The sequence below is a fragment of the Zootoca vivipara genome, chromosome 9 (genome assembly GCF_963506605.1).
Source record: "Zootoca vivipara chromosome 9, rZooViv1.1, whole genome shotgun sequence".
NCBI lineage: Eukaryota > Metazoa > Chordata > Lepidosauria > Squamata > Lacertidae > Zootoca > Zootoca vivipara.
The window spans coordinates 40,162,904-40,185,753 of NC_083284.1; the positions used below are offsets into that span (position 1 = coordinate 40,162,904).

The 22,850-nt window shown below is 41.4% G+C and overlaps 1 protein-coding gene across 6 annotated transcripts in view; it reads left to right on the forward strand.

Annotated features, from left to right (window-relative positions):
• The first annotated feature begins 1,047 nt into the window (after positions 1–1,047).
• The window catches only part of TMEM131L (transmembrane 131 like), a 68,618-nt gene continuing 46,815 nt past the window's right edge, over positions 1,048–22,850 (forward strand). For 5 of the 6 annotated variants that reach the window (XM_035114143.2, XM_060278666.1, XM_035114144.2 and 2 more), the window contains exons 1-3: positions 1,048–1,377; positions 2,193–2,263; positions 10,006–10,049. In XM_035114143.2, the coding sequence (XP_034970034.1) occupies positions 1,254–1,377; positions 2,193–2,263; positions 10,006–10,049 (239 nt within the window). In that variant the 5' untranslated portion in view covers positions 1,048–1,253. The remainder of the gene's footprint in view (positions 1,378–2,192; positions 2,264–10,005; positions 10,050–22,850) is intronic. The other variant, XM_035114147.2, reaches the window with a different exon arrangement.

Sequence of the window (22,850 nt, forward strand, 5' to 3'; positions counted from 1 at the left end):
CCCACAAATAACCCAGAGATGCATTTTAAATAAAGGCACACATTCTACTCATGTAAAAAACACCAGGCAGGGCCAACAAATAACCCAGGGATGCATTTTAAATAAAAGGACACGCTCTACTCATGTAAAAACATGCTGATTCCCAGACCGTCCGTGGGCCGGATTTAGAAGGCATCCAGCCCCCAGGCCTTAGTTTGGGGACCCCTGGTGTAGTCTTTTAAGCTGCAACAAGACCCTCTATTGTGTTGTATTCCAAAATCAGAATGTAAAGGGGAACCCTCATGAAATCAATCTGGAAAGTCCTTCTCACCCAGAACCAGAATTTCCAGCTACGTGTCTCATGAGATTCACACTGTATCTGTAATTGGAGAGCCAGTGTGTCACAGGGGTTAACATGTTGGACTAAGACTTGGCGGATGACTGCATGCACACACACCATACATTTAAAGCACATTTACCGTCCCGTCCCCCGCATTTCAGGGCACTGGGAATTGTAGCTCTTTGGGGATAAACTACAATCCCCCCAATTTTTATTTTTTTTTGAGTGTGTGAAATGTATGGCTGGCATGCAGCCGAACCCTCAGCCATGGGAACTCGCACTGGTCTCAGACCAGTTTCTCAAACGCATATTTAATTGGATGATTGTGCTTATAAAATGGTTGGCAGGGGTGGAGAACAAGGCTTAGCACGTCAAGCCATCCAGAGGTCCTGAGAGGACAATAAATAAACAATCGCGAATATTTCTGGGGTCAAATAACTTGGGTATGGTTCTGCAGGCATAATGATTGGCGGGAATTTCCTCCCCAGCCCTGTTGGGGGGGGGGTTTGACTGCTCTGGAGGGGCTTCCGTTCTTCTGGCGCAGAGCAGGGGCTTTAAGCTGCGGGCCGCTCCGTCTGCCGAGGGCCTTCCCCGCTCTCTTCTCTTTTTCCCTCGTGCGCATCGGCCTGGCTCGCTTTCCCATGTGCTCTGGAGAAAGAGCAGCGCCAGCGCCTCCCCCTCCCCCCCCGCGGGGCGGAGCCCATCGCGAGGAGGGGAAAGCTGCCTTCTCATTGACCATGTCCCACCCCGCGCCTCGCCGCGCTCTCTTCCTCCCTATCTGTGTCGCACACGCGCGCGCAGCGGAGGGAGGCGGCGGCCGCCACCGCAGCAACAGCTGTAGCTCGGCCAGCCAGCTCCGAGCCATAGCGCAGAGCAGAGGCGAGGCGAGCCGAGCGAGCGAGCCCGAGACCAGGCAGGCAGCAAGGCAGGCAGCATGCCGGGGCTGCGCTACCCGCCGCAAAGCAGCTACTGCCGCGCAGCCACGGCCATGAACCTCCTGCTCGGCGTCTTTCAGGTCCTCTTGCCCTGCTTTCGCCCGGGAGAAGCACAGGGCCAAGGTAAGAATGAATGGCTGGAAGAGGCGGCCAGCTTGGAAAGGAGTGGGGGCTTTTTTCAAGGCACTGCTGAGGTGCAGCGGGGCTGGAACGCCGCTTCGTGAAGGGAGACCCCACACGGGCCCCCACGGGCCGCCTTCCTCATCCTGCCTTTGTGCAGCGACTCTGCGCTGCCGCCTTAATGGTTCCCAGCCCCGCTGAGGCTCTTCCTGTCTCGTTCGCGGAGCTTCGTTCGCCCTGCCGTTTCGCTTTGTTTGGACTGCGAAGGGCGGCCGCGACCTTATGACAGGCGGGCAGGCGGCGGGGAAAAAAGCGGGCGGCGTCGGCCCACAATGCGGGACTCCTTCCTTCCCTGGCGCGCTGCCGCTGCATGGGCTCGCGCTGCTGCTGCTTAGGCGGCGTCGGCGATGCCGCCCTGTCTGCAGCCTTCGCGGGTCACCACTTGAAGGAAGCGGAGGCCCTTGTTTGGACTCGGCCCCAGGCTGATCTTTTCGTCAACCCCCCCCCCCCCCCCACACACAAAAAAAACCCTGGCTTCTGATGCTCCTTTTGTGCGCCGGGTCTGCCTGCCTTTCGCCCGTTGCTGCTGCAGCAGGAGCGTTTTAATATGGAAGCGTCTCAGGGACGAAACAAAACAAAGCCCAGCCTCCTCCTCCTCCTCCTGCTGCTGCATGCAGCGCTCTGGCTGTGAATGGCCCGCGAGCCGAGAGGAGGCTCTCCAAGCTCGCTGCGTGTGGGTCGAGGCCAGGCCTCTGCATGTCCTCCGCTCTTGTTTCTGGTGGAAATTGAAAGGAGCCTTCTGTTTTGTTTTCGCCTAGCCATGGACCCCATCCCCAACGTGGTGGAGTTGTGGCAAGCGGAGGAAGGGGAGCTCCTGCTGCCTGCTCAGGTAAGGAAACGAGGGGCGGGGCGCGCGGGGGGTATTGCGCAGGCGCAGGAAGGTGGTGGTGGTGGGAAGTTCTCCTGCCTTTAACTCTGCGCAACGGGAGTTTGCCTTCTACAATGCTGCCTGCAGCTCAGTCTGTTTGCCCTTTTTTCAACCTTGCCTCCTGTGCATGATTTTGCAAGTTATGGTGGATTTGGATTCGGAGATGGTGAGACCCGGTCAGTACCGGAAGTGGCGCTTCCGCCTCACCTTGCCAGGATTTTGGCAGCAGACGCAGTTATGATTTCATTCTGCTCCTGAAAGGGAAATTGGGTAGGCATCAAGTAACATGTGATGCTGTTGGGAGGCGCGCTGAAGTCTGGCTGCAACTGATATTTGTAAGACAAACCCAATTGATGCAGCATTGCAGCATTATTTCTACAGGGAGCAAGTTTTATTAAATTCAGTGCATAGGATCAGTTCTGCTTTTCTCTTCTGTTGGTTTAGTGCTTTTCAAGACTGCATCAGTTTATAAACTGTAACACTTATTTCCCCCTCCCCTTTACAGTACAGCATCTTTCGTTTTCCCCTTAAATGCCAACCATATTAAAGTGAGAAAATACAACAACTTAAAGGAGTGTTTTAGAATTTTTATGCACAGTGAACAGGTTATTCTCAAATTAAGTTAATATTTTATTGAAATGAATTTATTTTTATTTCTAGAAGTATGTATATCCTGCTATATCATAAATATCAGGGCATTGTACATTAACACAATTCAAACCATACAAAATAATTATTGAAGTGTCTGGCTAATAAAAATGTCTTAAGCAGCTGATAATAGCTTGTCAGCATACAAATACCTGCAGCATGAAATTAAAAACCAAATGACTTATTTACTTTGTTAACGTTGTACCCAGATGAAATAATTATTTGTTTATTTATACTACATTTTAAGCAATGAATTGGTAGGCTGGATGTGGGTGGGGAAAAATTGCCATTTCTGGTTACAGATACAATGAAGAAAAAAAACAAGTAGCTGCAACTTTTTAAAAAAATGGTTTGCCTGTAGTTGTACACAGGGAAGCATTAGTAAATGCAGTTTTTGGAGAAATGCATTGCAGAAATCTCAATTCACCAGTGCAGTGTCAGGATATTAGTAGATTGATCTAGTAAAGCCTTGTGAAATGGTAAGTAGACTGGTCTAGTGAAGCAGGTGTGGGGAACCTTTAAACCCGCAGATGTTTCTGAACAATAAGTCATAATACCTGGCTATTGGTCATGGTGCTGGAACTACTAGGAGTTGCAGTTCAGCAACATCTACAGGGACTACAACCCCCATCACCCCTAGCTAGCGTGACCAGTGGTCAGGGAAGATGGGAATTGTAGTCCAAAACCAACTGGAGACCCAAGCTTGGGAAGCCCCTGCTCTCAGCCACCTTCACTGCATACAAGCCTGGGAACCACCTCTGCCAACTGTGCAGAAGACTCTCTATTTGAACTAGCAATACATCATCTGCAGAGCATTCATCCTGCTGCAACTTCTGCGGAAGAGGCTATAGATTACATGAGCAGGTGGTGGGTTGACTCTTGACGGGTTTCCCCTTTTGCACATTGCCTCTTCATGTAGCATGTAGAGGTGAGGGTGCTCTTATCCTTTCTGATGCAAGTCCCCTGGATCTTTCTTGTGAGAGAAGGCTATGTTAGGGCCATGGTAGTCCACATGGTGCCCTGTAGGTGTTGTTGGCTACTAGCTCCCATCGGCTCCAGCTAGCGTGGTCAATATTTAGGGATGAAGGTGATGGCCCAGGATGAGGATGAAGGCTGCTCCGTATCACAGTAATTTAAAAGAGTCCTCACCCAACTTAGTATCTGCCAGATGTTTGTACGGTATTACATTTCTCATCAGCTCCATTCTGGAGGGGAAAAGGTTAGACAAGGTAGATCTGAACTATGGTTGTCATGGAAGTTAGGGATGCAACTGTTTATTGTGCATAATTTGTATTACTTATAACTCTGTACCTTGCGGGCAGGGTTGACCTCTAGCTCACCCCTTCTCAGTATCCAGTAGCTAGTCAGACCACTGCATCAGTTCTGCAAGCAAATACTTACAAATGCACAATCAAGTGCATTCAGTTGATATTGATAGGATAGCTGTTTTCTATCTTTTGATTTCCTGGTAACTGTTGCCTTTTAATTTGTATCATCTGCTGCATGACCTGCTGTCACATATGTTAGGGGAAGTTTAGAACCAACATTTTCTTTGCTCATTTAGTTAGCTGTAATTCCCTGTTCTGTGTGTTTTGTAAATAAAATCTGGTCATTTGGTTAACTACATTGGTGTGTTCTGATCCAAAGGGATTCTGGCCAGCCTAGTTTATTGTACCCTATCTTATTGTTTTGGGTCTTCCTACCAGACACCTGGGATGTCTCAGTTGGTAGAGCACAAGACTCTTAATCTCAGGGTTGTGGGTTCAAGCCCCGCGTTGGGCAAAATATTCCTGCATTGCAGAAGGTTGGACTTCTATGTTTCTAGCAGCTGTTAAAGTTGGTATCGAATATTGAGGGGAGTTAGGTGAACAGAGATTGAGAACTGGCAGAGTGGTGGCTTGGTGTGCTACTGAGATTATTCTTCCCCTAAATAATTCAGAGTCATATTGACCTAATAGATGAGGTCAGCTAGTGATTCCTTGACCTATTCCAGGATTGTTTTAGTCCTTTGGGCAATTTTATATGTACACAAGTGGGACCCTGTGATAAAATGTTGCAGTGTCAAGTGCTTCTACTCATGGCCCTCGTCACTCCATTCAGTCCCCCACCACCACCACCAGAGCATGCTCAGGTCATCATTTGCCTTTTGGGAGTTTATTTGAGATCTGTGTGGTCGACGCAATGTGGCATTTCATTATTATGGAGTTGATATACTATATATATATATTGCATATCTGTAAATATTGTTTATTGTAGGCCAGTATAGGGGAAATAATTCTTTCAACTTCAACATAAAATAGTCTTTCTTCTTTTCTACCAAGAACCTTCTCCAAGCTATTAGAAAAGGAAAGTTCTTATTTCCTTAGTGTATTGTATTACACCACTTTGAAAACTTTTCAGGGGATGAATTCCTGCTCATTTTTATTTTTTATTGGCAGACATACTAGTATCAAAATAGAGTCAAACTCATTTAGGCATCTCACTGCTGACAGTTCTAAAAAGCAGCAGTGAATTGCTGACAGATCTTCATCATTCTTTGCTATAGCCGCTAGGAGAAGTGCATGCCAAGCAGAAGGGCCATGTTGCTCTTTGTTTGACTACTTCTTAAAATGCCTTACAAGGAAGGGATTTAGTTTTTAGATGCAGATTGTTTTATTTCTCCCTATGACTTGCAAAAAAAATGTGCAGCCTGTGTGTAATTCCAATCCTTAGTACCCCCAAGGATCTTCTAGACCAACCTCCTGCAATGCAGGAAATATATTAATGTTTTTAAAGCCCCAAGAGTGAATTGAGGGTTAAGTTTTTGTTTGTGAAAATACCCGGCCACCAGAGTTATTATTTTAAGTTCTTTCAGAACCTTAGTCATTTTCCGATGGCTTTGGAGTGCCACGGGAGGGTAGAAGAGACCTTTTCTGTATGTTGAGGTAAAAGGGAGTATGCAACTAAGTTTTACTCAGAGTAAACCCAGATTGACTTTAAACTCAGACCCATTGACTTTAATGGACCAGACATAGTCTTGTTCATTTATGTTAATAAATGAGTAAAACTTAACTGAACACTGGTTGAAGGATATATCAGTGCATTTGGGTGTATATGATACAGTGCAAATGTGGTCAAGTAATATGGGATGAGGCAGTGCTATAACTGCTCTACTGAAATAATATTGTGCCAGAGTATACCTATTTTTAGTCATTTGCAAGTTGAAAAATAAAATAAAATAACCAACTTAAGCTTACCAGGTTGCATGGAGATGACTCTCAATTTCTGCCAAGCAATTGTACAGTGACCATTCTCCCAATGATGTCTGTGAGAAGAAGCCCTCCTATCCACTATGAATTTGTACAGAAATGTTGCATATACATGTATGTGTCTGTGGTTACCTAAATTTCCTTGTGTGCCCTCAGCCGTATGACGAGGGTGTCCAGGGAGTCCTAGCCCATTCAAGAAATGATTTCCAGTTAACTTTCAGGGAAGTAGGAAAGACCATGTGGCAGTGGCTATATCTGATGCTGTCCCTGCCCCCAACCTCCAATTGCACTTTATGGTGCCCAAGGAGAGCCAAACCTGAGTTGTGCTTGGTGTGCTTTAAACAAGCATGTTTTTTATTTATTTATACATCATTGCAACAGTGATTGCTGTATGTGAATATGAGCTATCAAAATGCATATACAGTAAAAAGCAACCACAAATAGCAGGTTTCTTTTGAACTTGCCTTTGTGGGAGGATTGGTTAATTCGTTTTTTAAAGGACTGGTATTTCCTTTTAAGAAAAAAAAATGGTGGTACTTGTGGGCAAAGATTAAATAAAAAGGAGCAGTTCTGAAGGTGTTAAAAATACAGTTTTGTCTCAATTATCAGCAACCTTCCACATTTATTTTAGTTAAGCTACCTTGGGCATTTCCTAAAGTTCTTTGAATCAGACTGATATGAAATATATGATACAGCTATAATATGAAACTAATGAGAAATGAAAGAAAAATAAACATTGAAACCAAGAAAAATTGAGGTGGATAAAGCCAAGTCTGGAAACGTAAAGCAGCAGCTGCTGCTTCTCCAAATATGAACACTGCCCCACATACATGAGGAAATTGGTGCAGAGGGTGCCACCTGATTAGAGCCCTATCTTTGTTTTTGCTTGTTGCATGAAGAGGTATAGCCAGATAAAGTTAATCACTAGCCTGTGTAGGACTGCTGGTAATACTTTCCTTCATTTGTATTTTGACAATACAGTTGCACACTTTCAGAGAGAGAGAGAAAGAAAGATTGGTTTTAAAAAATTGAAGAACTACTATTGATGGTTTAAAATAACTCTAAATATGGAATCTGCATAGCAGAATCTGGTTACAGAATATAAGGCCCACAAGGAGTCTGAAGGTCATTTTAGTCTTTGTGTTAAACCACATTTATACCACAATTAAACTCCATTACAGATTAACTTTATCCTGATAACATGCCACAAGCCATGACCCGGAGCTAAAAAGTGCTTTGTTCTAAATTTCCCCATAGCCAATGGATTCATGAAATGTTTTATTAGGGCTGTCTATATAGTTTAGTTGAGCAAACCTAGAAACATTTTGAAGGGGAAAGCAAAATCCTTAAGGGCATTGGCCGTCAAACCTGCATGCAAGAATATAGCCAGCTGTAAGGAGAATGCTCCCGTTTGTCTGTTTTAAGGGTATTATTTGCACACACACACACGCACATACACACCTGTGTTACAAAGCTATAGTTGCAGCTGTTGCAAATTTCAGAGGTTGCATGTGGCTTCATGGGGGAAATGGATTCTTCTCTTGTCTTTTATCAAGGATGTATCATATAGTAATTTGAATGAAAGCTCAGAATGTGGAAGCTATGTTCTCATAGTCTTAAATGCAACATTAACGTTTCTTGCTATTTTCCTCAAAGGCAGGGCAGGAAAACCTTTGCAACTTTAGTAAATATTTAGAATCCTGGGCCCGAAGCAATGCCTGTTGACAGAGATTCTTCAAGAGAGAATTGGGAGGTATACATATAATTTGAGCACATCCACCTAGATTCCGAAATGTGTGATACTGGATTCACTACTTACGATGAGTCACTGGGTTGCCAGCAATGGGATTTGGGGACATTGCTTTCCCAGAGTCTGAGCTTATGAATGGAATGCCACTTCCCATCTTTTATGAATCTGTGATTTCCGGGACTCTCCCAGGAGTTTTCAAGCAGCTATAATTTTCTGCTGATACGTAGGCTGTTATCCAACTTTAAAAAAATAAGGTGGTGCTTTTATTATTGACATTTGGTTGGCTGTAACTGCAGAACAGGTGGGCAGCATCAATTCTTCCAGCCTTATCTTGACAGTGACTGTTCATTGGTATCCTATCCACATATTATATTATGCTCAACTAAATTTTATACAGTGAATAACAGATAGCTAGTTTTTTTGACATAGTGAAATCAAATGCTATCTGAAATGATATCATGGTACTGTATATAGTTAGCTTGTGGAGTTAATAAGATGCTGAACATTAAATAAAAGATGCCTGAATAATCTTGCTGAACACACACTTACAAATGCATGTATACATATGTGTTCAAAGGAGGTTGGTGTTGGTCAAACTTCCATGAGAATAGAGTTGGCAGTGCAGATTAGCCTGCTGCCATGTAAACCTTTGGATGCCCCCCCCCAATTACTTGTTAAGCATGACTGTATTCTTGCTGCTTGTTCCTGTATCTGAGGACACATAGGAGTGAGGTAGGGGTGGAAATACAATAGGCTTGCCATATGTCAGGGAAATTGCCGACATGTCCTACTTTTTGGGTGTAAAAATGGCATGGGGGAGGAATTTAGTCAGGGAAAACCTGGATAGTGTGATGGAAAACACAGCAGAAATAGCTCCAAAAAGCTTAAAAACACATTGGGGGGGAGGTTTCCAAAAAAAAGCTCAACCAAGTTTGCAGGTGTCATGAATTGTACCTTTTGAAATATGGCAACCCTAAAATACAACAATTAAAATGCATATGTTTGACCTATGAAGTGTTGCATCATTTTATCCTTGGGCCTTTCTTCTGAGATAAGCTTGGATGTTGGTCACATGAGGTGGTTTGTTTTTATATGAACTCAGAAGGAGCAAAGCTTATACGGGTACATTTTATGGCTTGTACATCTGTTTTCTCTGGATGACTGATACAGATTCATTTTGTCTAAAATTAATGCACACACTTTATGTTTTTGGGTGGGCAACAAGCAACAGATTTGTTTCATCCTGGCACTTAAGGTACCTCAGGTAAAATAAAATATTTTCCATTAGAACCAAGTACCTGAGTGTTCACAGGTACTTAAGTGGTTCCACAAATTTGTATGCTCTTCTAGATGCTGTTGGACTCAAGTTGCCATCAGTCCCAAACAGCATAGCAGTGGTGAGGACTGATAGGTGCTGTTGTCTGAAAGGATGGAAATGACTCAGTATTTCAAAATTCCAGTTCTGAGGGAAGGTTGTACTGAAAAAACAATTTGGCGCCTTCCAGCCTGCAAATTGTCCCAACAATTTATGGAGGTCTCAAGGTTGGGAAATGCTGCTTCATTGCATATCAGTGTAATAAGCAGCTTGTGAGGTTTTCTGAAGACTATTTGGAGTGATATACCTGGCTATTCATGCTGCCTTCTGAAATTATACTGACTGCTTTTACTACTCTCAATAGCGATGCTTGCTATTCTTTCACATTTAACTTTTTATCATTTACAAAAATGTAGTCTGGACAGATGAATGAATTTAATTTAGAATAAGGTATTTGTTTGCTTAAAATTATTGGCCATGGTTAAACTGATAAATGTGATAAACCAGACTGTGCAATTTCCTCAGCTATATTGAACTCATTTGAACTGGTTTTTAAACTTGTGGTATTCGCTGATATCTCACTGCTTAGCAAAATGGAGTGGGCTGATTCAAACATCATTCCGTATAGGGGGTCCCACTGAACAGAGTATCCTTAAACAGCTCTGGGATTGCTAAAATACAAAGGTATGCTGGAAACTTGTATGTGCTGCTTATGTTTCATGGTATTTTTTCTGTCCACTAGGCTGAATCGGAGGAGGATGTGGAAGAACATCCACAAGAGCAGAGGTAAGCAGTGTTGAGATAAAAATTAACATATTCCATCATACAACAATAAACTATGTTTGCATTATTCCCTATATTATTAGTGAAGTTGGTTACCGGTACTTTGAATAATTTAATTTATGCTTGCTCTCTTAGTTGAGTGATGAAGATTAACAGCTTAACCTGTTGGTTTTGTCAGTGTTGTGGTTTTATGTTGTATGTTGCCCTGCAATATTTCTATGGAAATATTTCTATGAAAATCTGGTTTATTTATCAATAAATCAATGAATGAGGCTTTAATAAATAAAAAATAAAATATGCTTCTCATGCAGTATTCATTACCCATTGATTATAAGTTTAATTTTTAAAAACATTGAAGTACCAGGGTCTCTTAAGATAAAATAGTCTTTTTCCAGAGAATCCATACTAACAGAAAGAAGAGAGAAGGGGGTGCCTTGTTGATGCTTCATTTAATTAAAACTGAATTCAGGTTTTATTATTAGTGCATATTCAGTCTTACTGTCTGAGGGTATGATCAAGTTTCTTTTGCCTTCTTATTGCCAGCAAATGATTAAAGCCTAGAGCAGATGGTAATTGCACTGCTCCTTGTTTTCCTGCCAAGGAAAAAACAGGATTTTTTTTTTTCAGTGAAGGTTGTTTCGAGAAGCGTATTGCTTCATTTAGTTTTCTGAATGTAAAAAGTGAAATCTACTTGGCAGTAAACAACTTTGCATTTTCAGGCCTTTTGGTAAGGTAAATGTGTCCCCTGTTGCAGCTGCGTTCTCTCCCAACAGCTGTCCTGTTCAAGGGCATTCATCCCATATCATGACTAGCATTAGCTAGTATATACAGTATATTTTTAATAACTTTATGGCATTAACTAGTTGTATAAAAGCACTAATCCATTTGGATTACTACAGTGAATTGTATGTCGTGCTACCATTGAAGATGGTTCAGGAACCTTAAATAATACAAAGCACAGCAGCTAGATAGTTAACTTAGGCTCCAGAAACCAATCCTATGTAACCAGTTTTAAACCCACACCAAGTTCCTTTATGGTCCATTTTGGGGCTTTACCCTGCTCCAAGTCACCTAGAGCAGGGGCGGCCAACTTCCAGGAGACTGCAATCTACTCACAGACTTAAAAACTGGAAGTGATCTACCCCCGTTATATTGGGGTTCAGGTCAAAGTTGTTTAGCTTTTTTTAGAGGAGGAAAATGCTCCGTTTTAGTGGGGTTCAGAGGGGAGGTGGCAAAATTTTGGGGGGAGGGGATTAGCCATTAGCCGCTCACCAAAATATCGCTGTGGAAGCAGTCTGCCTCACAGCTAAAACTCTGTCTTATGTTCAAGAGGAAAGGAGAAAATGCAGCGAGGGGAGAGGGGGCGGGACCAGGTGCTCTTAGGGAAGAGCAAAGGAAAAGGAGCCCGCGATCGCCTAGAACCTCCCAGGGATCAGTCGATCCCAATCGACCTGTTGTACATCCCTGATCTAGAGAGTTTTAAAAGTGATATCAGAGACTGTCTTTCCTCATATAACCTGCATGATTATTCAGATCTTCATTCGAGCTCCTCTATGGGTGTGTCTCCTTTCAGATGCAAGTTGATAAGCAATAGGACCTTTTAGTGCAGACACCCCAAGTCTAAAATGCTCTCTCCAGGAAGGTTCACCTGGTCCTGGGTTTGGTGTCTTTTAACTCACTCTTGCCTTTCCTGGTATTGTAGTAGAGAATTAGATCTTTGTATGGCTTCATCTTGCAAGCAAACCTATGGTTATTACCCATCTTGTGGAGTTAAAACACACACACACACACACACACACACACACACACACACACACACACTGGTTATATCAACTATCTCTCACACTTTTTTCCCCTTAACAAAGTTGACAGTGTTGGTTTTTCTGTCTGGAATTCTTTAGTACAACTATTAATGGTTATTAATGATTGGAGCAAAGACTGGCTTACCTTTGCGGTGAAAACAGAATGGCTTGGTGCACCCAGTTAAGAGCAAAGTCGAACATTCAACTAGTACTCTATAGAGTAAATCTTCCATAATTTTGATGGCACATTTTCTTTCAGTCTAAAAAAAAAAGATTTAAAAAGTTGGGCCCATTCTCAAACTATTAGACTTCAAGGATACTTAATAGAGCAGGTGTGGGTAACCGTAGACCAGGCATCCCCAAACTTCGGCCCTCCAGATGTTTTGGACTACAATTCCCATCTTCCCCAACCACTGGTTCTGTTAGCTAGGGATCATGGGAGTTGTAGGCCAAAACATCTGGAGGGCCGCAGTTTGGGGGTGCCTGCCTTAGACTCTCCAAATGTTGTTGAACTACAGCTCCCATAATCCCTGGCTACTGGCCATGTTTTCTGGGGCTGATGGGAGTTAGGAGATGCTTTGACCTCCCTCAATAACCTTCTCCCAACATGTGTTGTGTGCATGCGAGACATTTAAAAACGAGTGGTTTTTAAACTGGTTTGAAGTGAGCTGCTGCCTAATGCCTACACCAGACTTCACAGGTTAAAATTGGTCTCCATTATTCTTGATTATCCCAGAAAATACGCCTTCACAATTTTAATAAGCTGATATGTATGTTCGCGCACATTCCTCATTCCTCCTACTCAGTGATGTGTCTTCTGTTCATATGTTCAGTGAACTTGGATCATGGAATTGCTTTAGCAGGTGAACGAAAGACCTGTTATGTTTTGAGAAATCTAGCTCCTTTAACTTATTCGTAGGAACATTCCTTTAATATTCCAATAGCATGGAGAGAGAATCTAGAAGTTGGAATGTATTAAGTGTTTTTAAGAATTTATTTTCCTATACAGTGGTGCCTCACAAGACAAATTTAATTCGTTCCGCGAGTCAATTTGTTTTGCGAAAAATTCGTCTTGCGAATCACAGTTTCCCATAGGAATGTATTAAAATTTCTTTTTTTGCCCATAGGAACGCATTAATTAAATTTCAATGCATTCCAAAGGGAAACCGCGATTTGCAAGACAAATTTTTTGCAAAATGAATTCATCATGCGAGTCACCATCAGATCGCAAGACGCATTCGTCTTGCGAAAAATTCGTCTTGCAGGGCATTCGTCTTGTGAGGTACCACTGTATTTGGATAAAAGTAAGCACATGCCAGATCCAACCAACTCCCAAAGCTCCCCCCCCCGATTCCTGTAAAAAAAAACACAGGTGCAAATTGATGGCCACAAGCTAAATGCATAACAATTTCTGAAAGTTGATAAAGTATCTGTTGTTGTTTTTTTAAAAAGCTCTGCTAAGCCTTACTAAGCTCTCAAATCATGATAGCGATCTGCAATGTTGTATTCTTTGATTAACTTGTTTAACTTGTTAGTCTAATTTTAGAAATAATCGGTGATGCACAGACAACTGACTTCCTGTGTGTATGTGTGTGGGCATACCTCAGAATATCTCTATAAGGTCATTTAATGTGATGTGCAGATAAGATGACGATTCTATTACCTGTTTTCTTTATATCAAAAATCCAAATGTCTGCTTTGGGTTAGAACTGAATATATAAATGTCATTGTCCAAGATGCCATCATGCTAGACATTTTTGAAGAAGTCTTTCTCTTTGCGGCATTGTAGGATACATTATGTATCCTAATGGACCACAGTCATACCTCGGTTTAAGTATGCTTCGGTTTGAGTACTTTCAGTTTAAGTACTCTGTGGACCCGTCTGGAATGGATTAATCCACTTTCCATTACTTTCAGTTGGAAAGTTCGCTTCAGGTTAAGTACACTTCAGGTTAAGAACGGACTTCCGGAACCAATTAAAGTCATACCTCGGGTTAAGTACGCTTCAGGTTGAGTACTCTGCGGACCCATCTGGAACAGATTAATCCACTTTCCGTTACTTTCAATGGGAAAGTTTGCTTCAGGTTAAGTATGATTTGGGTTAAGTACAGACTTCCGGAACCAATTGTGTACTTAAACCAAGGTACCACTGTATTAGCTTCCCATAACCAAAGGGAAGATTTAGCTCATGTGTCTCTCATTGGTCTTAGTCTTTATGGGGTAGTTGGTATTTTATTTAGTGTAGGAAATGTAGCCATTTACTAGGTGAATGCTTTAATTGAATCTACTTTCTTTATCTAGCTGATAAAGAAACCAACTCAAACATCTCAAACTAGGAGACATTGAATGTTCTATTTGCTCCTTCCTAAATTATGGGCGGGTCCTTTGGGGATAACGGAAGCTATGAGTTGAAGAGCATCATTAGAAATGGGGTGGTAATAAGTTCCAGCAGTACCGTAGACTGAAATACATATTCTGACTTCTTAGGTGGACCCTTGAGGCCAAGCTCCCACTGCCATGCTTTGATGCCAATATCCAGTGGGAAAGTTGAAACTGAATACATTGTTTACATTATTCACATGTTAGTGGAAAAAGCAATTCCCTGCACCAGGTGAACCAGTTGAAATAATGTAATAACAGCCATAGTTGAAATAGGTCAGGCAGGCTGATTATGCTAAACTTTTTCAGAGACACTACTTTTCTACTTATTAAACCCCAGGCAATCAGCCTTTCTGCTTGTCCTCAAAGTGCATTTTACCATGTTAGAATGGTGTGCAACATGAAATTCATTAATAAATCAATTGACCTACATAACATTTCTGTCATAGGACTGTTAGGGAAACAAACTTATTTTTATTGTTAGATTTAAAATTGGAGAGATTGTCCTTTCCAGGGTGGTCCTTCACTTTACCAGTCTGCTCATTGAGAAGCTGACATGAGATTTGGTTTTTGTGCCAAAACAGGTTGTCGTTGTGCTCCTCATGGGAATCTCAGCAAATTATGCTTTTGCAGCTACAAAAGGGAGGCAGCTGGGAATTCAAGGAAACTATCAGGGGATGTGCCTTAATGAATCTAGCATTTATGCATCACTGTTGGTAGTTCCATGTGGGCAAATTCCATTCTAATTCTTAGTACTTCTGGGGAAATGTACAGTAAATCACAAAGTTGATTGCTTTGGATATTCACAATTACAGTACATGAATCTATAGAGATATGTGATGTCTCTGTTGTTAATGGATAATTACTAGTTGTTTGGGGGAGAGCTAGTATGGAAGACAAGCAGAATAAGCATGATGTGGTTACTACTTTTTATTATTCTTATAAAAGCATCTTTTAACATTATATATCATATATCAAGGTTCTCCAGCTGCATGAGAGCCTGGATTGTGGTGCTGTTTGTGCTGCTGGTATTTTTCACAGCACGTTGCACAGTCTACAGTTTTATCTTTTGAGGGTGGAGGGCGTGTCAAAAGATATTTTACTTAAAAGGAGAACGAAAATATTGCATAGAAGAACATGAATGTGGAAAATAGCTTTGTGTTTGTTATTCCTCTGTTGATTAAAAACAGCTTTCTTGGATGTCAGAGTTGTGACATTTGAAACATTTTGGTGAAGCCTCATATAAACGACTTTAGCTTGTTTACAGTCCTAACATTTGAAGAGGGTTTTTTTCCAGGAGCCTTTAAACCTTCATAATCATTCTTAATCTGACTATTCTTCTAATCATTTTAAAGTCTGAAATATTTTATGGTCCCTGAGTTTATAAAAGATTTCCATTATGGGTTCAAGTTAATGGTCCTTGAGTTTCTAAAAGTTATTTGGAAAATATAAGGTATTATGTACTTAGTATAAGAATCAGGAAACTGCTAGTGTATTTATGTTCTTCTGAGAGTTAATGTTTATTTGTTAATACAAATGAAAGTCAATGCTGCAGTAACATGTATTTCTTGTACTGTACTGCACATGTATGTCAAAGCTGCAATTCCAGTACAGTGGTACCTCTACTTACGAATTTAATGCGTTCCAAACGCACATTTGTAAGTCGAAAAAAATTGTAAGTCGAATCCCATAGGAATGCATTGGGAGAAAAAATGTGTAAGTCGAAGCAACCCTATCTAAAAATTCGTAAGTAGAAAAAATCCTATCTAAACCACACCCAAGATGGCGGACGGAGCTCCATTCGTAAGTAGAAACATTCGTAAGTAGAGTTATTTGTAAGTAGAGGTACCACTGTATTAAGCCTACTAAGCAGTAAACCTTATTGGACTCAGTAGGATTTACTACTGAGTAAACATGCACCCTGTTGCACAGTTAATATATACTTCAGTTAAGAGTGCTCTGTGTCAGGATTGGGAGAGGGGGAGAGTTACAAAATAAACACAGAAGTGGCAGTAAAATCACAAGCATGCTATCTACATTATAAATCTAATCTAAAGTTCAGTTGTTTGTCTAGCTTCAGTCTCCTTGACGCTGAACCATCAGACTTTTTGGAAAATGAGGTTACTGTATATATGTTATGTGCTACTAAAACAATGTTTCTATATAGGTTCAGAATATACAGAAACACAGATCTGGTTCTTTTAGGACCTGGGATTGAATCTGTTCAGGAGCAACTATGTTGCTGGACATCCATGCTTTGATCACTATTCTTCATTCCCCCTGCTGTATCTGTAGACCAACTTTGACAGGTGGGCAAGATTGCCTGTCTGCCAGTCACCTGATGTTCTAATGTCATGCGGACAACGCATGTTAGAGTTATAAAATGAATTAAAAAAAAATGGGGGGGGAAAGATCATTTTAATTGCAAATCAGCTGGACAGTGGTTACAGCAATCTCCTTTACAGGTGCACTCCTTTGTAGATTCATTTCCAGCGACAATCAGCTGATTGGCAGTGAGAGTGCACCTTTAAGGGGGTTTCCTGTAACTGCTGATCAGCTCATTGGCAGATACTGGGCACTTCTTCAGAGTCTTTTTGGAGCAATCACTTGAAACCCAAGCTCCTTCCTCTGTAGGAGAAATGATCTGTTTAAAGTTGTACCATTTTCCCTACATATGTTGGGGAAGTGGTTTGTATTCAAAGTGCTGCCTGCAAATGGAACAGTTTTTCTCTGCAGAGAGGAAAATGCTCTATTTGGAGGAAGTACTTCGAATCCAAACTGCTTTCTCCAGCCCACTAAGCTGCTCCAGGCAATTAGATCCCAGTGGGATCTCATTATGATAGTGTACATGATAAAGCAGCACAGCACAGTATAATAAAAACAAAACATTAAAACAGTGTGTGCGTGCACAGACAAAAAGCAAAATGGATCTGTTTCAGGGGCTCGTACTGTATGGTCATCAATTGGAATGACCAGAGTGATGTCAGGCAGATGGTCAAGCTCCAAAAGGTGGCTGTCCTAGTTATGGTACAGGCATTTCTAGAGCAGCAACTCTCTATAATGAGAGCAATATTACCATGTTGTAGATACTGATAATGGACAATTGTAGCTATGGTACTTAACTTTTGCCTTTAGCATAAAAAACTTCCCAAACCAAGCCGCTCCTCATTGTAGGCTTGGGGAAAATTGTGACCCTCTAGATCAGGCATGTCAAACCTGCGGCCCTCCAGATGTTTTGGACTACAATTCCCATCTTCCCCAACCACTGGTCCTGCTAGCTAGGGATCATGGGAGTTGTAGGCCAAAACATCTGGAGGGCCGCAGGTTTGACATGCCTGCTCTAGATGTTGTTACACTCCAGCTCACATCAGTCAGCAAGCCCAATGGCCAGAAGTCTAGGAACATCTGGAAGGCCACAGGTTCTCAACTCTGCCCTGTTGACTACCTAGATCTCCTGTTCTGTCTAGACTGATGAGGTGTAGTAGCCTCCTCTTGCCATTATCTCCTTGTGCCTGTTCACTGGTTCTGTAAGCTCTGCTCTGTTTAAACTATGACCCCCAAAGGGTAATCAAGTGCCTAAAATACAGATTCTCATAAACAGTAATTTCACTATCTCATAATTTCTGTTAGACCAATTCTCTTTCTCTGTTCTGATGTGTTTAACCTATTCAAATGTACCACTTCTTGATATATTTATAGAACAATACGCTATCCTGTTTGTGGTAATTTTTTTGTTCTTGTTTTGCTAAAGTACATATGGTGATTCTATTACCTTTATATTTTAGTTCCTGAACCTTGTAAATAACAATAACGATCAGTTTTGTAGGTTGCATTAAAAATTTATCAAGGAGAGAAGGAAGCTGAAATTACTTCAAATTAATTATCTGGTGCGCGTTTTCCTCAGGATTATCCCAACAGCAGCTGGGGAAAATAGCATTTGAGGACAAAAGAAAGAACATAGTCTCTTAAGTTTTATAGCTAGTGACAGTTGCTTTGTCTGGGTATTCGTCAAAGGGCAGCCAAGTGTCAGAATAATCCTCGATTCCTATCCTGAACTGAAGTAATTTAATACATACCATTTTCCCATTGCTAATGCTTCTCTCAATTATTTTTCTCACTGTTGTTTCTCATTTGTGTGTATTTAATGGAGTTCCAATTTCAAACTAATCTTAAAAGACAAATATCTTGTTAATATTTTATGAAAGAAATGCAGGCAGACATAATTGCCACTTTTGCTGCAAGAGGATGGAACAAGAAAGTGGAGCTTAATATAATTGTGAGAAGTGTAAGAGGTTTAAAATCAGAACGTTTTGCTGCCTATGTTTGAAAGTAATGCTAAACGATCATTTAGTGTAAAGCCACAGGCCATACCTGTAAGGAAGAGATTAGATGTTTTATCTTTCTTTTTTCAACTAAGCACAGTTTGTTCTTATGCCTTAATTTGGACAAACTGTGTTAATGACAGGAGTAGCCATTGAGATGCCATGCAGGTGATGGACTACAGACAATCCATGTTCCTTGACCATTGGATATGCTGGCTGGGGTTGATGGGAGTTGATGTCAAACATCTGGAGAATGCACATCAGCTACCCCAGGTTGGGAAACAGGCCAAGATTAGAAACCATGTGGCTTGTTTCCCTTGAATTGAACACAATTTCTATGGGTTTGGACATAACAAACACAGCTAATATTGCAGCTCTTGTAAGGAGAGGGAGACTAAAGTATAGCTTGTTATTATGCCTAAATCCAAGAATTGTGATGGACAAGTTCTCAATTTTAAAAAAATGAGTATGAAAAACCAGAAATTAAATGTTTTAACTAGAAGCAGTGATATATTTGAGAAAAATGCTGGATATAATCTTAACTGGGAAATGGTGCTTCAGAGATGAAATAACTAAAGCGAAATGAAATAAAACAGACAGAGATCTAGTCAGATAAATACAGTTGGCAACTCAAATGTTCTGAACCATCTGTTGTGCTTGAGAGGACAAATCGTAAATTTACTGAATGAGGTTTCATTTTCCCTGTGGTTTCCCAGTTGAGTACACCTAGCCAAAACTTATATTTAGAGGTGAACTGTTATCTAAACTTTGGTGTAGCAATGCTTTTTTGTTTTTTTAAAAAAGCTTTTGCAACGACATGGAAAATGTGCTGCCTTCTGAAGTGTTAGTTTGTGTTGAAAGACTATTCCACAATATCTTGGTGCCTGTCATTTTCAAAGCCTTGTTCATGGCAAGTAGCAACAGAATGCCAGGAGCTGAAGGGGCTATTCTACTTGACCAGCCCCTTGACCCATGACTTACATGCTTTGTTGTGGCTGTTAACTGCTTTTCTTCAATGCCAATTTGATTTCTGTTGCAATGTTTCCACTTCGAGTCTCTTGTCTCATCCCCCATCCTGTCACTCCCCTCCCCCTCCCATTGTAAATAAGTCCTGCTAGCCAGTACGGTAATCGTCCACTCTTTACAGCATTGATGAATTTCTAAGATTACAGTCTTTCTAAGTGCAGCTCAGATTGTCTGGTTTTTATACACTGTTTTAAAGATAACATGTTTGGGAGTGTGTGTGTGTGTGTGTGTGTGTGTGTGTCTTTTAAAGAGGTATACTCTTGTGCAGCTGATTTAAAATATACCTTAGCAGTGTCAATTAGAATTCTAGTTAAAAAGTTTGAGATTACTACAGTCATACCCCGGTTTGAGTACTTTCAGTTTAAGTACTCTGTGGACCCGTCTGGAACAGATTAATCCACTTTCCATTACTTTCAATAGGAAAGTTCGCTTCAGGTTAAGTACGCTTCAGGTTAAGTACGGACTTCCAGAACCAATTACACTCATACTTCGGGTTCAGTACGCTTTAGGTTGAGTACTCCGCGGACCCGTCTGGAACAGATTAATCCATTTTCCATTACTTTCAATGGGAAAGTTCTCTTCAGTTTAAGTACGCTTCAGTTTAAGTACTCCACAGACCGTCTGGAACGGATTAATCCACTTTCCATTACTTTCAGTGGGAAAGTTCGCTTCAGGTTAAGTACAGACTTCCGGAACCAATTGTGTACTTAAACCGAGGTACCACTGTACTTGGCTTCGTCCCAAAGTCCTGAAATGAGGTACTGTACATATTAAGGATAACTTAGGGCAGGGGTCAGCAAACTTTTTCAGCAGGGGGGCGGTCCACTGTCCCTCAGACCTTGTGGGGGGGGCGGACTATATTTTGGAAGAAAAATATGAACAAATTCCTATGTCCCACAAATAACCCAGAGATGCATTTTAAATAAAAGGACACATTCTACTCATGTAAAAACATGCTGATTCCTGGAACGTCCGCAGGCCGGATTTAGAAGGTATTGGGCCGCATCCAGCCCCCGGGCCTTAGTTTGGGGACCCCTGACTTAGGGTGTTCATACTGCCTGTATACAAAGAGAGTCATAGTGTCTACATCTGGATGTCATGGCAGAACGTTCAGTGTGACATGAATAAGCCTAGGTGAACTTCAAGCCCCCTCACCTTTTCTGCATGACCACAAAGATGAGTTTGGAACCTTTTTATTACTGCTCAGTTAAGGACCGATAATGTCTTTGACTGCATATATTGGGTTGCTAAAGGGTTCACTGGATGGCATTGAACAAATTACTTATCACATAATCTTTCCTATGTTATTTGGGATAATATCCACATACCCTGAGTTCCGTGAAGAATGGACAGAATACAAGTGTGACAAAAACAGATTAAGAAGTAGACACAACTGCAAAGCAAAAACTTGAAAATTTGAAGGAATATCAGATTTCCAATGCATCCTTAAGAAAGTTGCTTTGTATCCAGTACAAACTGCCATGAATTATACAAAATAGTGTTCAGTATTTAGGAAATAGGAATAAAACCCGACTAGACAGAAAGTTGTTTCAGTATTGTTCTATAAGGTGTAGGTAGCATTCATGTCATGGTAAATCAGTGAATAATTTCCCATGAACACAAGCATGGCTCCTGCTTTCCACCCCCACCACCAGCATTAGCAACAAACAACGATCCCTGGATTAGTATTACATTGGAATTGTGGGTTTTTCTTTCTCTCCAAACAGACCATAATCTGAAGCCCAATCTTTGCTTGCTTGAGTGAAACAAACCGGTGTCTCCAGCATTAAGCCCTAAGGGTCATGGTTTGTTGCTTTCAGGGGCTACAGAGAAGGAGCAAAGTAGGAGCCATCCCTACTTTGCACCCCTACCATTAATTATATTTTACCATTATGTGAGAACTTGCCCAACTGTGCTTACTTTTTTAAAGTTGTCTGCTGGTACCGGTAGTGGTTTTTTTTCCAGGTTTCTGATTTTATTTAAAATGTGCAACTTACATTGTACCCAGAATATCGGGCTCAGTGAAAGTTTTAAGAATGCTATTATCATGTGTTCCCATCTGTTGCTGCTGATTACAAATATGAGAGCTGTTACTGGTTTTGAGTTCCCTCTGACAATATAGCTTCCAAAGAATATACTAGCACTCTAACGTACGAAATCACCTGTGGTCAGATCCACCTCTTAAACTGTAGCTTTGACCATGAGTAAGATGTGTCTCACAGTAGTTCTTCGGACAGTTATACACGAACAGCAAATGAAGAGTTTTACCACCTTTAGACTGCAGATGGAGCAACTGCATTTGTTTGGTGTTGTGTGGATAGAGCAATGGGCTTGGCCCAGTGAGATCTACGTTAGGATCTTTATTTAAGTCATGAAGCTCAATTGAGTGACTTTGGCCCAATCACTCTCAGTCTACCCAATTTCGTAATGGCCTGGTTGGAACATGATGTGAAGCCAAGTTGTGGTTTGTTTAAATGTCAGAACCCACCATGGTTTGTTTTCTGGAAGCAAACTGCGTTTTTTTTTTTGCTGACTTGCTAATCATCGCTTGTTTTAACTGTGTCTGAACCCAACAGCTATTTTCATGGGCGTAGCCAGGATTTTTGTTAGTGGGGGGGGGGACACCTCAGTTTGCTATGTATTTTTTATTGATTGGGGGGGGGGGGGAGCTAGCCTGCCTCAGATTCTCACTGAGGCTACAGAGGCAAGAACAGCTGGAAAAAGTTGAAAATAAAGGAAAAGATTGGAAGCGAGGTAACAGAATTCCAGCCTTTCTTTTCTCCCTAATGTGGTAAGTTAGCATTCCCTGTGTATGGTTTTTTTCCATGGCAGATTGGTCAAGAATATGGCCCCACTCCACTAAAATCTGCATCTGTACTCCTGTACCTGAGAAGTAGTTTACAGTTGCTGTTTCTGTGTGGATTAGGCCATAATTAAGTTGTTTGTGATTATATTAGGTTCTCTCTTCCTGTGGATAATAGATGATATCCAGTGTTTGTCATTGACTATTACCATTGAAATCAATTAGTCTACTAATTTCAATGCATCTACTCTTGAGCATAACTTACTTTGATATCACCCAGTAACATTAGAAGCAACTGCATAACATTCAACTCTCCCTGTAGCTAGTTTTCTTAGGGCATGTCCTTTGTGTTTAGATCTATCAGATGCTACCTATAAATTGTTGCACATTGTTACAGGTCACCCCAATCTCTGCCAAGTGGCAGCAAAATTCCAGGGGTCTTGGCAGTTAACCAGGGTTTGTGTTCTTTGAA